The 13,638-nt window shown below is 40.1% G+C and overlaps 1 protein-coding gene across 1 annotated transcript in view; it reads right to left on the reverse strand.

The window, feature by feature from the left end:
* The window catches only part of LOC111597605 (glucose transporter type 1), a 35,742-nt gene extending 23,679 nt beyond the window's left edge, over positions 1–12,063 (reverse strand). The window contains 2 exon segments of the mRNA XM_023312406.2: positions 2,303–2,831; positions 11,885–12,063. Of these exon segments, the coding sequence (XP_023168174.2) occupies positions 2,303–2,312 (10 nt within the window). The 5' untranslated portion in view covers positions 2,313–2,831; positions 11,885–12,063.
* Positions 12,064–13,638: the final 1,575 nt, after the last annotated feature.

Here is a 13,638-nt window from a genome sequence, read left to right on the forward strand (position 1 = left end):
TACACTCTGCTTATTTGTATTATTTATATTGGGTCAACCCGATTTTATGCTTTCAATATATATGAATCGGTAAAGTAACGCAATTTTGCAACGGAGTCAGCTTTTAATAACATAACCCCTTAGTTTTTAACTGACAAGCAACTGCTCGTTATCTCTCAGTAAAATGTATTCGCCTCGAGCATTGAAACTAAACTTCAACTTTTTTCAATTCACATTTCATATTCAAGCTTTCATCACGCTGTCAGATATAGAATGCTAGCCCGTTCTACAAATTAACATGAATAAGTTTTTAACTTTCTCACAAGCCATTACTTAACTTCTGCAGTTTCTGACAGTTCATTTTATTAGCTTAATTTTTGATTTGTCTAAAAACTTGAGCAATGCACTCACACAATTCTCTAGTTCGCGCTTGTTTTCTCTCTCACCCTTGCACTATCTCTGGCCGGGGCGTTATTTCTCTCGCTGGCAGTCTCCAATCAAATTAGCAAGTAAAATTGAAAACTGATTTATTCATGAGCGCAACTAACCATTTTTTGAGATAAGAATAATTTAAAATTCAATTAACTAACGCCACACTCTAGCTCGCGCTCTGCTCACTCACACACACCCACCCACACACACACTCGTACACACTTCAACAGCTAGTTACAATGGAAAGTTGAGCTTCTGGGCTTTAGGAGTTGGTTATAGTTTATAGTTTGTATTGTCCTGGGACTGAGTTTGCATTTGTATTTTATTCTGAGTTGAATATTCACTTGTAAAAGTTGTGTTTCAGTAATCAATTGCAAGAAATCGCACAGCGCACGGTGCTTTTGCCTTGAGCGCTTGTCAAGTAAACATGGTTGATTAAGTGAAACAAAAGCCGCACATAGACAACTGCACAATCGCCTCCGTACATCCGCACACCTGTGCACCTGCACATCTGCTTACCTGTGCACCAGTGCATCTGCACAGAATGCAACCACAGCTCTATTAGTTATTGTGTATCATCTTTTTGTTGCTGTTGTTGTCAGTGTGTTCATTAATAGGCTTTTGTATTTGTTAACCACAAAAATGATTGCCGCTCAAATGCACTTGAATGCGTCACTGCTGCTACGGCCGTATTGCCAGCAAAACCGCAAAATCCTATATTATTGCGTTGGCTTAAGCCAGAAAGCGCGTGTTGTATAAATTTAATACAGTTTGCTTTTGCAGTTGAACTCGTTGGCTAGCGCAAACATCAATTGCAAGTGGGTGCCAGAAAAACGATCCAAGAGGAGTCATGCAGTGTAAGCACGTGTCTGTGGGTGACACTTGACAATCAGCATCAAAACAGATGGAAACACACACAGAGAGAGTAGCTAGACGGACAGCCAGGCACTGAAGATGGCTCGGCTCGACTGCTTGGTGCTGGCAAAAGTGAATTGGTTTTCGACATCGACGCCGTCAGTGTCATCGTATTGGGTCTGCAGATGGCGCTGGATCTGGATCTGTTCTAGCAGGCAATTTCTTGTTGTTATTCTGTCCTCTCGGTTCGTGCCACGTATTGGAAGTGCGGACAGCTGTTAATACATACCCAAACACACTCGCGCACATACATAAATGCATTTGGCACTGCAGTCCTCTTGCTTGTTTTCGTTTCTTTTGGGCAAAGCTTACACGTATTATCAGTGCTGTTTATTTGTCCACATACGTCTATATATGTATACGAATTTTAAAAATCACATTCATTAAGTTGAAGCACATGCGGCGTATGATTAATATTATGCTCTCGCCAGAACGTGGTTAACGTTGCAGTTGCAGTTGCACTTGCAGTTGCAGCTGCAGCTGCAATCGTTGCCACCAGTCGCACGCTCCTTTCAAAAAAATACGCTGAAAATATCGCTTTAACGCTTCATCTGGCAATTTAGCCAGAGTGAGCGGACATTTTGCACATTATTAAAATTGCTTGAGTGCCCGTCACCGAGTGCCAGCAATATTGACAGAGTGTTTAATGCGAAATGTGTATATCACTCATACGACACGTTTAACGATAAAAAAGCAACAGCAACTCACAGTATAACTTGGAGCAGCTTGGTTACGGCCATAATCACATCGTATAAGGTAAAATATGAAACATGAGCAACTTTCACAATATTCCACAGATCAAAACAGAAACAGTTTTGAGTTGGAATTTAACAATCAAGCCAGCATGTGTATCTAGACAATACTGATTATGTTGAATTCATAAGACTGATAGAGGTATATATTATAACTCTTGATTTTTGTTGGAATCTTTAGAACTTTGGATTTATTTTATTTAACTAGAGTCAACTGTACTTACCGTTATACATAGGAAAGCCATTTCGTTGCCAGTCCGGGGCCAAAGCAGTGAATTATCATGCGATGCTGCTGCTGCAGATGATGATAATGATGTTGATGAAGACGATGCCGAAGAAGCAGCTAAAGCAGCGGGCGTGTGGTGTAAAGGTTGAGGAAATTTTCAGGCTCAGTTGCTCTAATGCTCCTTTGTGCCAGTCGAATCCAATTTTAGCTGCATGAGCTGCTCGCAGATCGCATAAACTGCACACAAACACTCGCACACGCACTCACACACACACACACACTCTGGTACAGAGACGGACACGGACACACTCACGCGCACGCACACAACCACACGCTTGCACACACGAACACGCAGTCAGAGAGCGCTGCACACTTTCGGGCGCCGCAACTGAAAGCGCCTGCTGCTGCCTTAGCACACGCCTTTCTCACTTGGCAAATGATAAAAACTGGCAACGCACTGCTAGAAAATATGCATTTTTAATGCCATAAATTAGTTTTGCCGTTTGTCGTTGCTGTGCACCAGAAAGCTGCAACGAGAGTAAGAGAGAAAGATAAGCAGTTAGTGAGAGTCGGAATGTATGCTCGTAAAAAGAACTCAAGCCCAGTTGAGTGTCTAAAGCTGTTTAACGTAATACATAAAAACTAAGTGAAATGCGCTCACTATAAATGCGTTTTTAAATTACAAAAAAAAAGAAAAAAAATAGAGTCCCTGCAGCTAAAGGCTTACGTAATTTATAAACTAATAGCCAGCTTCCATTAGCCAGACAACAGCAGTAGCAGCAGCAGCAGCTGACTGGGGCAGCTGCCAGTAGGTGCGCAGCAAGTTATATTCATTACAACTAATTTCATATGCGGCATTTCGCAATAACTAATTGAAATTCAGTTTTTGTTGAAATCCCTAATTCAGAGTTGGCTGTTGGGATAGTAAAGCTGCCGTGGTTTGTTGCTTCCAAAGAATGATTTTTATGCCCAGCTGCATTCAAATAGCAGATCAAATGTTGTAATAGCGTGTGCAACACTGTCGACTATGCTGTACTGGTTTAATTAAGGAACATCCAAGTGTTCAAGTTAATATTAAAATAAATATTATATTAAGATTTAGCATCTGCATTTGCTGTTACCAACAAAACTTGTCAATTTTCTCAGAGCTGCTCATTTGAAATGCAGCTCGAATTTTCATTCTAATGCAATTTGGCAATGTAACTCCCAAGTCAAATCATAAAAATTGCATAAAAAACTATTTCGACTTGCTGAAAATAACAGAAAACAGAACGTCGCCGACTTTGGCCGGAACTTGGTGTTAGAGACTGAAAACTGCAAAATACCGCTTAAAAATTCATGAGTGTGAAAAGCTGCAACGAGTGCGCCGCTGAACAGCAAAAGGAATGGGGTTGCATGTAGGTGGCGCTGGTACAGCTACAAAGAAAGTCGGAAAAGTTTCAGCAACATTCGGAAGCAAAACAAAAATCATAACTGGCGAGTCCTGGGAATCGAAGCTGACTCAGTGTGTGGTTGTTCCACTGGCTGCAGCTGACTGAATGCATGTGTATTGAAACAAAATGTCAGGACCTGGCGCACAGCAGCTCGCGACCAAAAAGCATATACGTAAAATGTCACAGAATCAGAGCTGAGAGCTGCTCATATGCATAGGCTATGGTATGAATAAGTAACCTCAAACCTGCCTCAGCTGCAACAATGTAGACGGCAGGCGACAAATAAATAGGGGGTGAAAGATTGAAAGGGGGAAGATCATGAGAGAAAAACAGACAGAGACAAAGAGAGTGAGAGGGAGAGAGAGAGTCACTCTCTGCCTGTGATGTGGCCTGTGCAGACTTTTGCTTTTCATTCATACGAAATTACCTGCGGCCAAGAGGCGTAATGCCAGTTGGACTGCAAAATCCACTTAGGAAGTTGATACAATCAGTTGCTCTGACGAGCTGACTGGCCTGCACTACCGCCCATGTCTGCATGTGGATGGATTCATTAAAACGAATTGCTCTGAGTTTTACGGCCAGACTCTGGCCTGCCTCTGGCCAGGCCCAACCAGGCCAAATAGTCCGAGTAGAGCTCACCAGGGTATTGCTACGACTACTATATATGTCTGTATATGTCTATATATGCAGTTTTTGGCTTTTGTTTTGGGGACTCATTGACGTGCGGCTCCGCATACGAGTGCTGCATTTACCACAGAATGGGCTGGATGCTGCTTGCAGCGGCAACGGTTACGCCAACTGCAACTGCGACTGCGACTGCGACTGCGACTGCAACTACGATTGTGGCAATGGCTGTGGTTGCCTCTGGTGCCTTGGTTTTGTTTGCGCCGCAAAGTATGCAACGGCTGCTGGTTTTGTGCACGGAAGCCAACAAATGAATTAGCCTCCGCTTGTTACCATTGCCTATCTCTCCGCTCGTCTGCCCATCTGTCTTTATGTTTTGCTTATTTGCCTGTTTGTTGGCTAGCTGTTAGGGCTGTGTGTGTGCGGCTTGAATTCGGCTAAATCTACTTTGCTGTGCCAACAACAAGTCGAAAACGCATTAAAACTGTAAATTAAGTGGAGCATTGTGCAGATTGCTTTCAGTCTAACGCAAAACCCCAATCCATTCCCAGTGTCCTCATTGATTAGCCACACGACTGCACTCAAAGTCCGCCTAATTAGAGAAGACTGTCCCACGTCGGGCGTCAACTGCAACTGCAACGAGGACTGCTAACCGCAGACTTCTTTTGTTCGACAGCCTCATTCCGGTCTCTCAGTGTGCTGTTAATTATTTATATTTTACATTTAATACGCAGCTTAAGCAGAAACCTCAACCACATGCACACACACACACACCCACACCCACACACACAGGCACTGACTCTTAAACAGCTAAGTATTCATATACATTCATTTTTATATTCATATGGTGGCCATATTTGAAGCTTTGAGCTTTGAGTCGTTCTAGTTGTTTGAAGTGGGCGCCCGGGCAACACTTCCGCATCAGCGTTGAGCGATTTGGGCGTTGAACGTGTGTAGAAAATGGCATATAGCATACATCCCGAGCACACCCAAACACACACAGATACAAGCAGGCATTGAGAGACTTACATGCATATTGTGCTTACGCCTACATTTGCACAAACAAACAAGCCCCAAAGAGTCTCGTTCAAAGTAGAGCGAACTAAACTCAACTCTCACACCAACCCTAACTCCAACTCCAACTGCGACTCCGAATCCAGGCAGTGCTATAGCTCAGGGTCTTCATGTCCATGTAACATGTTAATGAACTGCGCCAACTGTGTTTGCACAGAACTTAGTGTAATGTAATCCAAGAGCAACCAGGCAAGCTGGCAAGCAGACGGGATGATGGGGCAGAAATCAGTGGACTGAAGGTAGGGCGCAGGAGGCAGTTTGTAGTCAGTCAGGCAGCCATTACGAACACTCATACGCATGCACACATGCACACACACACGTATGTACACCTCAACGCCCCAATGTGTCGAATGTTACGCCAAGGAGTAACTTTGACATTTAGCATTCAAGGCTTATGAGTGCCACAAACACTGAGCGTGGAGTCTGGGGATCTGAACAGAGAACAGGACAAGAGGAGGCTGGCATGAAGGCCGCAGCAACCTGGGCAATTGCCTTATGGTTATTTTCATAGCCCTGGCCTGGCCACAAACTGCGAGCCAAGTGTGACATATGCTGCAGCAAAAAACCAGCAAAACTAAAAAAATTAAAAAAAAACCAACAGGCGACAACCTGCAAACAGTTTGGATTTTGACTTGGTAGTGATATCCTCGCTTGTAGGCTGTCATTAGAGATGCCAGCGTGTGCGTCACCTAACTTAGCCATTGGGAAATAAGACATGGTTACACACACAGCAAATAGTATGTATGTTTTTATTTAGCTTATGTTCTCTTAGAAATATATTACTATATTTAAAATATAAAATGAAACTATGAAATACGTTTAAAAACAAACAAGTAAAGAAACTCTAGACGGAGTTGCCAGTCTAGCTGTCTTATCTGGGTATTTTAATATTTTAGCTTGTATTTAGTATAAACAATAAAAAGCTTTAGTCGAGTTACCCGATTAGCAGATACACTGAAGCCCGACTAAGAGATACCCTGATCGCAGTATTAATAAAAAGTTTTCTGTTTACTCATTTGCATCAAAGTTAAATACAAATTCCATGACGTGCAGCAGCAGCTTTTCTGTTAGCCACATATAAATTAGTGAAATGGTCTTAATAGACACAGATGACAAAAATTATTTAATGTGTGAATTTGAAGTCATTTTTGTTTGAAGTGATATTTTAATTCTTATGAACATGATTATTAGAATGAAGCTGTCTATTTATACATAATAATCATGTTGATACGGAAGTACGTTGTTACATAAATAAAAGTAGGAATGGGTAAAAAATAATCGGATTTGAATCTGCCTTCGTTTATCAACGACTCATTTTCCAAGCACTGCTTTAACATATTCGTATAATTACAAAATGAAATCAATTGAGAGGAAAGAGTATTTTCCGATTTGAAAAAATATGCAAATGTTTATGAAATAGGCAAAATGAAATATTTTGCATTGCTCGTTATTCAATCCCCTCTTCCAAATTCAAATACAAATTACACATTCTGTGGCGCATCTTGTCGATGGTCACTTTTGTTGCAATTGCTGAAAATGTCAGCCTGAAAAGTGTTCTGTTAAGCCATTGGCAGGCAGTGTTTGGCAGTCTTCGGTAACTAGAAACCAGTCACAAGAGTCGAGCATGCAAATCAACTGACAGCTTGACGTCATAATTATTCATATTGTTAGCCAAAAGACGATAAGAAGAGGTTGCAGAAGACACAGCCGTGCTGCACAGCTGGCTATGGGTGGTGCAGGGCGACGAGGCTAGCATTGACAAGTGCAGGCCACTTCCAGCAGTGTCATATTAATTTAGTCAAGTGGCCACTTAAATTTTACCACGACAACTATAACACGACGAACAAAAACAAAAACGACGATGACGTTGATGGCTGAAGTAGCAGCAGCCGGTAGACGTGAAAAAGACAGTCGCCTCTAGTCTCTGTTTGTGTGATTTGCATAACTGCATGGATATTAGTTGGCTAAAATGTCAGCGACTTTTGTCAGCCGCAGCCACAGCCAGAGCCATAGCCACAGCCACGGCCATAGTCATAATCACAATCACAGTCGCTGTCAAAGTCAAAGAAACAAAGCGACGCCAAATTGCCTAGAGGAGGCGCAGAGTGGGTTTCCGTAACCACCGAACCACTATAATCCAACCACGGGCGGCTCTAATGATTACAAATTGCCAGCGGCATTTTAATAACCGCGCGACCGCAAAACAATAAATAAAAATCACACAATAAACAAAGCGCGCACAAAGGCTGTGAAATGAAAAAGCGCCAGGATAAGGCTGGCAAATCGTCTAAACGCGGCTTAAATGCATTGCCGCGATTAATATTAATTTCATGCAGTGCAGCGCTCGGTTGGAGGCCGTCCAACTTGCCATGCTGCATATGCAATACAGTCGACAAGGCAGCACCCGGCGCTTGCCACTGATGAAGACGAAGTTGACGTTCTGGCGGCAGCTGCTCCTGCTGTTGCTGCTGCTGCCACATGCACCAGCCGCCAAGATGATGACAATGACAATGGCGCACATCATGCGCATCATTAGCCAGCGCCAGCGCCAACTACAACGACAGCGACAGAGACAAGTTTCAGGCATCAGGTTGCTTACCCTCCTGGAGCTGTTAGGGGCACAAGCGTCACTCATTCTAACAATAATGCTTGGCTGAGTGCTGCATGCTTCATGATGAATGTTGCATCAACTCTGATACTGCAACAATTTCAGTCACAGATTCAATTTTGCGCCTCATTCGCAGCTGAGAAAGCAATCGCATTGACACTTAGTTATGTATTTTATGACACAATCCATTTCCATTTCCATTTTCATTTCCATTTCCATTTCTAGTTTTCATATCCACATAAAGTCATAATCAGGAGCTCGCATGCTAATTGGTAACTACGAACTGTAAGACTGAGGGAAGCCAAAATAAATTATAAGCACGGTGCAGCAAAAAGCTGATACAACTCGGCAACATTACTAATTTGCGGCATTTCGACTGAAATACTAACAACAATAATTAAAAGCACTGAAATACGTACTCTCACACACACACACATGCGCACGGCTTTTTGGGAAATTTTCTCATTTTCACATTTGCATATTCATATTAATTTGAATTTTCATTAGTCGCTGTTGCTACCTTTTGATGGGAAACTATCAAGTTCATGGGTATAATTAACAACGCCAACCCAAAACACCCTTCAACTAGGCGCCCTTCGCTCTCCTGCAACCAATCCACCAGCAATTTACATTTTTATACATGTGGCCCAAAAATAGATATTTAATTTGACTTTTAGCGGATGACGCGTGCTCCCTTGCTCTTGCCTCCTTCTCAAGGGATTTAGTTACACTGCGGCTTAAACTTTTCATCCCAGGCAGACAGGCTTTGCAGGTAAATGTATATGATGATTAGCTATAAATTAGGAGCCTGGTTAATGTGGTGCTGGTTTTGGTAATGTATGGGCTTGCGAGCTGGGTTACGTTGATTGACGAGAATGGTTACTGATGTGTCTCAAATTGCGTGACAAGTGGAAAAGTATTCAAATGCAAATTTTCGAAATGTGTCGCAACAAACCACATAAACATAAACAGCTTCAATGAATTAGATTTAAATTGAATTAATTATCTTTCAATTGCTTGATTTAATATTCTGTATTCCAGTTCATTTAAAGGTAATAATAAATTCTAAAATATTTTTGATAGTATTTTTATTGTAGGAAGTACACTATATTATATCAAAATAATATAAAATATTTAATAGCAATGATTGCCATTAAGCAGTAACTATTTTAGTTCAATTACTGAAATGCGCCAAAGCCTTGGATGTTCAACTGTTGACTGCCTATACCGCTCTTCGTACCTAATTGCTTTACAATTCAATGAGACTAAATTTTTTATTGAAGAATAGAATTGTCGTCTCTTATAGTTGTGTTTGCGATTAGATTGCAAGCAACATTAATTTAAAGCTACATACACTTTTAGGCTTTATTGTCTTATTTTCATTCGTCTTTATTTGCTTAGTAAGCGATTTATAAATGCTAAGATGGAACAGCTAAGAACTTTCCTAACCTTAGTTTATTTATATATATATTTACATTATTTAAAAGAAAGAGTATATGGCTTAGAGTCGTTTAGCTGCAAGTAAAGTTGCACTTAAACGACATCAAGATTTTTTAATTATTGAAAAAGATGCTGAGTATTGTAATCACCTTCCAACTTGGATTGCACAATATTTATTTATATAAATAAGCTTAAAATATATATGTGTTGGCTTGCGTGCGTTTCGATAGTTTAAGCTACTGAACACGTTGAGCAATATAATTTTGGAATATATAACAATCTTCGAAATACGTCTTTCAGTTTCAATTTCTTTTAGACTTTCAGAATACAAATTTATTAAATAAGATTTGTAGTGTCTGCCACACAGAAGAATCTAGTACAGCTTTAACTAAGAAACGCCATTCATCCGTACGAAAGAGGAACAGACTAAGCCCCATCCAGATGCCTAATGTAGAGCCGGAATAACGTCTTTCGAACACAGCAATCGCGTTCAGTAACAACAGATTGTAAGTGGATTATGAGGATAGCTTAAACCCCAACCCAAAGAAAAAACTTTAGATAAAACGTCTTGCATTCCGTTACAATCAAGTTGTCGATTACAGTTCAAGACGCTAAATTGTCATTGTTTATACCGATAGCCAAGACTTAAGCTCTCATAATAAAATATTTCTTCAGTAAAGCAATCATTTTTACCGTTGCTTTCCAATTACGTCATTTGTTGTGGGTGTTGTGACTGTCTTTCTTTTTGTACTAATTATTTTCATACTTGTACTAATTGCTTTCATCTTGTTAATATTGAAACTTGAGACTTCACATTTGGATTATATACTCGTTGTTATGCTCATCTTATAAGGTGCAGACTTTTCCCTTATTCGCTGACTATGTACGAAAAAGCCGGGGAATACCACCAAAAACGAAATCATTCCAAATATTTGAGAATTGCAGTTTGGAATAGATAACCTACTTAAAGCGGATTTAGCTGCACCACAACTGCGCTGTTCTTAGTTGTTTCGTTATATATTTGTGTAATTCGGAAATCGTCCTTTCAGTTACCACTACTAAGGGTATGAAGTTAAAAAGAGGCCTTCTCCACGTTCATTAAATATAAAAGATAGTGAAGGAAGCTTTTATTATACATTTTAGTTTTTGTTCAATGTTAAAGGAATTCCAAAAGTTATTTATATATTTCCTTCTAGCTTTAGCTTTTCACTTGTATTTTACATCAATCATGTGCTCAGAATAATACACTCACGATTTGAAGTTTATCTGAGGCCAATTAAGAAGCGTTTATTTATTTCTGTCTACATATATATAGAATTGTGTTTTTTCTTCTTATTCATTTTCACGTGCTTCTCAGTCAAATATTTAGAGCTTGCCATAAAAAGTCATTTAATAAAGGCAAGTGAACAATGGTACAGTTGAAGGCATTACGATTGCTTCGTAATAGATTTACGTATGAATTTTATGGAATGTGTTTAGTCGCGTGGAAGTGCTATAAAAATCATAAACAGCAAATTGGCAGTAACACCAAATGCAGCAAATATTGCAAATAGATGAAAAACATTCAATAAATACAGCAAAAATAAGTAAAAGGGAAAATATACAGCCAACAAAAAATATAGCAACACCAACAACAACTACAGCAGATGTTAATAAATAACAATATAATCACAATAAATAAATTGAGAGTCGTGTAAAAATATATAATATATGTGTATATGTGGGTATAAAAACTGGAAAATGTTTATTGAATGGTAAGCAGCATCATTTGTATTGTTATTGCTGCTTGATTCCATGCATGTTTATATATATATATACACGTTCATATATATTTAAAAATTTATGTATATACTTTTTGCATCTTGTTTTTGCATTTCGGCGAACGTTTTAATTGAGTTGAGGTTGTTGCTGCTGTTGCTTGTCACACGTGCGTGCGCTGTATGTGTATTTTATTTTGTTTAAAATTAATTTTAAATCGAATTGTTTTTAAGCGACAAGCAGTGCAAACTGCGCTGAAAGCCGTCAAACGTATCGCATCGGCGAAAACTTGTTGCAATTTTCGCTTTATTGCTTTATCATGTCATGTATTCTGATGTTGCGCTCTGGTCTTGGGACATGTACCTAGCCAATGAAGGGGGTGAGGCGAACAGCAGGCTAGGTAAAGCAAGAGCAGGAGAGCAGCGGCAGCGAGAGAATGAAAGCGAATGAAACAAGATTAATGTTATCGAAATATTAAGTCCAACCTTGCATGCATTTATATTTATTTTTGTTTTTTTTTTTTTTAACAAAAGCAAACAAAATGATGACGATACAGAAACCAGTGTGGCAATTTGGATTGATTTAAATGGGTGCGTTGAACGCGACTGCGAGTGCGGAACGGCTTCGAGGCAATCGCACGTACTTAATTATAGTTTATAGCACACTCGAGACCCAAATTTGGGGCTGTAAAGGTTTTTAAACACGTTGATAACAAGAAAAATAAAACGATCCACAATCAGCGACTTTTATAGAGCCAACTCACAGCTCTGTTTTGCTATTTTTCGACGGAGCCACGTAACGCAACGCGCGACAGCAGTGAAGTTCACGATCAGACTGTGGCGGCGGCGGCCTTATCGATGCGACAGACGCTGAACGTGAGCGTGGCAGATCAGTCACAAAAGAGAGCACGCGACTCGCTGTGAGAGAAAAAGAAGAAAGAGAAAGAGCGACAAAAGCACAAGTGAATGCTGGGCACACGATAGCGTGGCTAGTGCATTGCTGACTAAAACAAAGTAGAAGAAACCTGCTAGACCGGAGCCGACTGTGTTGTTGTAGTGGGAATAGGTACGAAAGTGAAGAAACAAAACAGAAACGGCGGTAAGCGTTAGTGAACCAAGGGGGAATACGAATACCAAATGAAATTTATAGTAATTCATTATGAGTCCGCAATCATTTAAAATGTTACTCGCACAAAAAAGCACAATAAGTGACAAAATTCAAAAAATGAATAATAGTTAAGCAAACATATATATATATATATATATTAAAAATAATTATTTGCCTATGCCGTGTGCCCATGAGCATGTGACAGTGAACGTTTTTTGTAAGCTGTAAGGGCAACAACTTGAATCTATCGCAATGCCTCAGTTTTATTGAGAAAACCTGTTTAAACAGCATTTCCCAGAAGTTTCTATAAATAAATAAATTCAAATTAAAGTTATCGAGTGAGCTGTCTAAATTGTTTGTTTTGTCATGCTGATATGTTTACGAATGTCTGTTGATGCGTTGCTTTTCTTTGCCACAGATTGTGAGAATTTCTATAAATGTCACTTTCTAACAAGAACGGGTCTATAAGAATTCTTTGATATTCTATCTGAATCTAAAATTTTACATAAAGAATACGAAGCGAGTCAGGCAGCTTTTGGCTTTGACAGTACTAAATAGTCGAAGTTTGAGGTGTTGAATGGCTCTATTGGACACTGAGTTTATATTTGTAGTGGACGAGGGCTGATAAACAAGCTACTTAATGTAATCCCATTTATATATTCAGATACAAACATTTAGCCACAATTAGAGGGCCGTAACGGAAGTGGCCTGGCGTGCAACTTGTTATCCGACACGACAGCTGCAACAACAATTAACAGCAGTGGCAGCATTGACAGGAGCAACTGCTATAGGTGGATGAGCGGATTGTTGAGACGGCTTAGTGCCTGTTGAGTATGTTGCGGCAATTAGTTGAGTGATTCGAGTGGCCAGTGCATTGGCGGAGGTGGCTCATTGATAAGCGACGTTTATGGATTGCATCGAATAAGTAATTAGGTGTGGCTACGAATTGTTGTAGTTGCTTCTGCTGTTGCTAATGTTTGGATACCACAGATGGGAATTTGCATTGGCAGCTGACTTTGAATAGCTTTTACTCCAGCGCTCATTAATCTTGCTTCGAAATGGAGGCAGGCAAAGCTCAAGCTCAACAGATTTGTTGGCGCGTGCAGCGCCTTTAAGTATGCAGCAAATGCTGCGATTTACCCCACTTTGCATACGTGTGCGATTATATATATGTGTGTGTTTGTGCGTGCGTGTGTGTAAGTGTGAGCCTTTGCAATTATTTATGTTGTTCATTTGTTTAACGGCAGAAGGCAGGCAGCTTCAACAAAAGCGAGCAATAAAAGCGACGTC

This window comes from Drosophila hydei, unplaced genomic scaffold (assembly GCF_003285905.1).
Source record: "Drosophila hydei strain 15085-1641.00,03,60 unplaced genomic scaffold, DhydRS2 tig00000001-arrow-pilon, whole genome shotgun sequence".
Classification (NCBI taxonomy): domain Eukaryota; kingdom Metazoa; phylum Arthropoda; class Insecta; order Diptera; family Drosophilidae; genus Drosophila; species Drosophila hydei.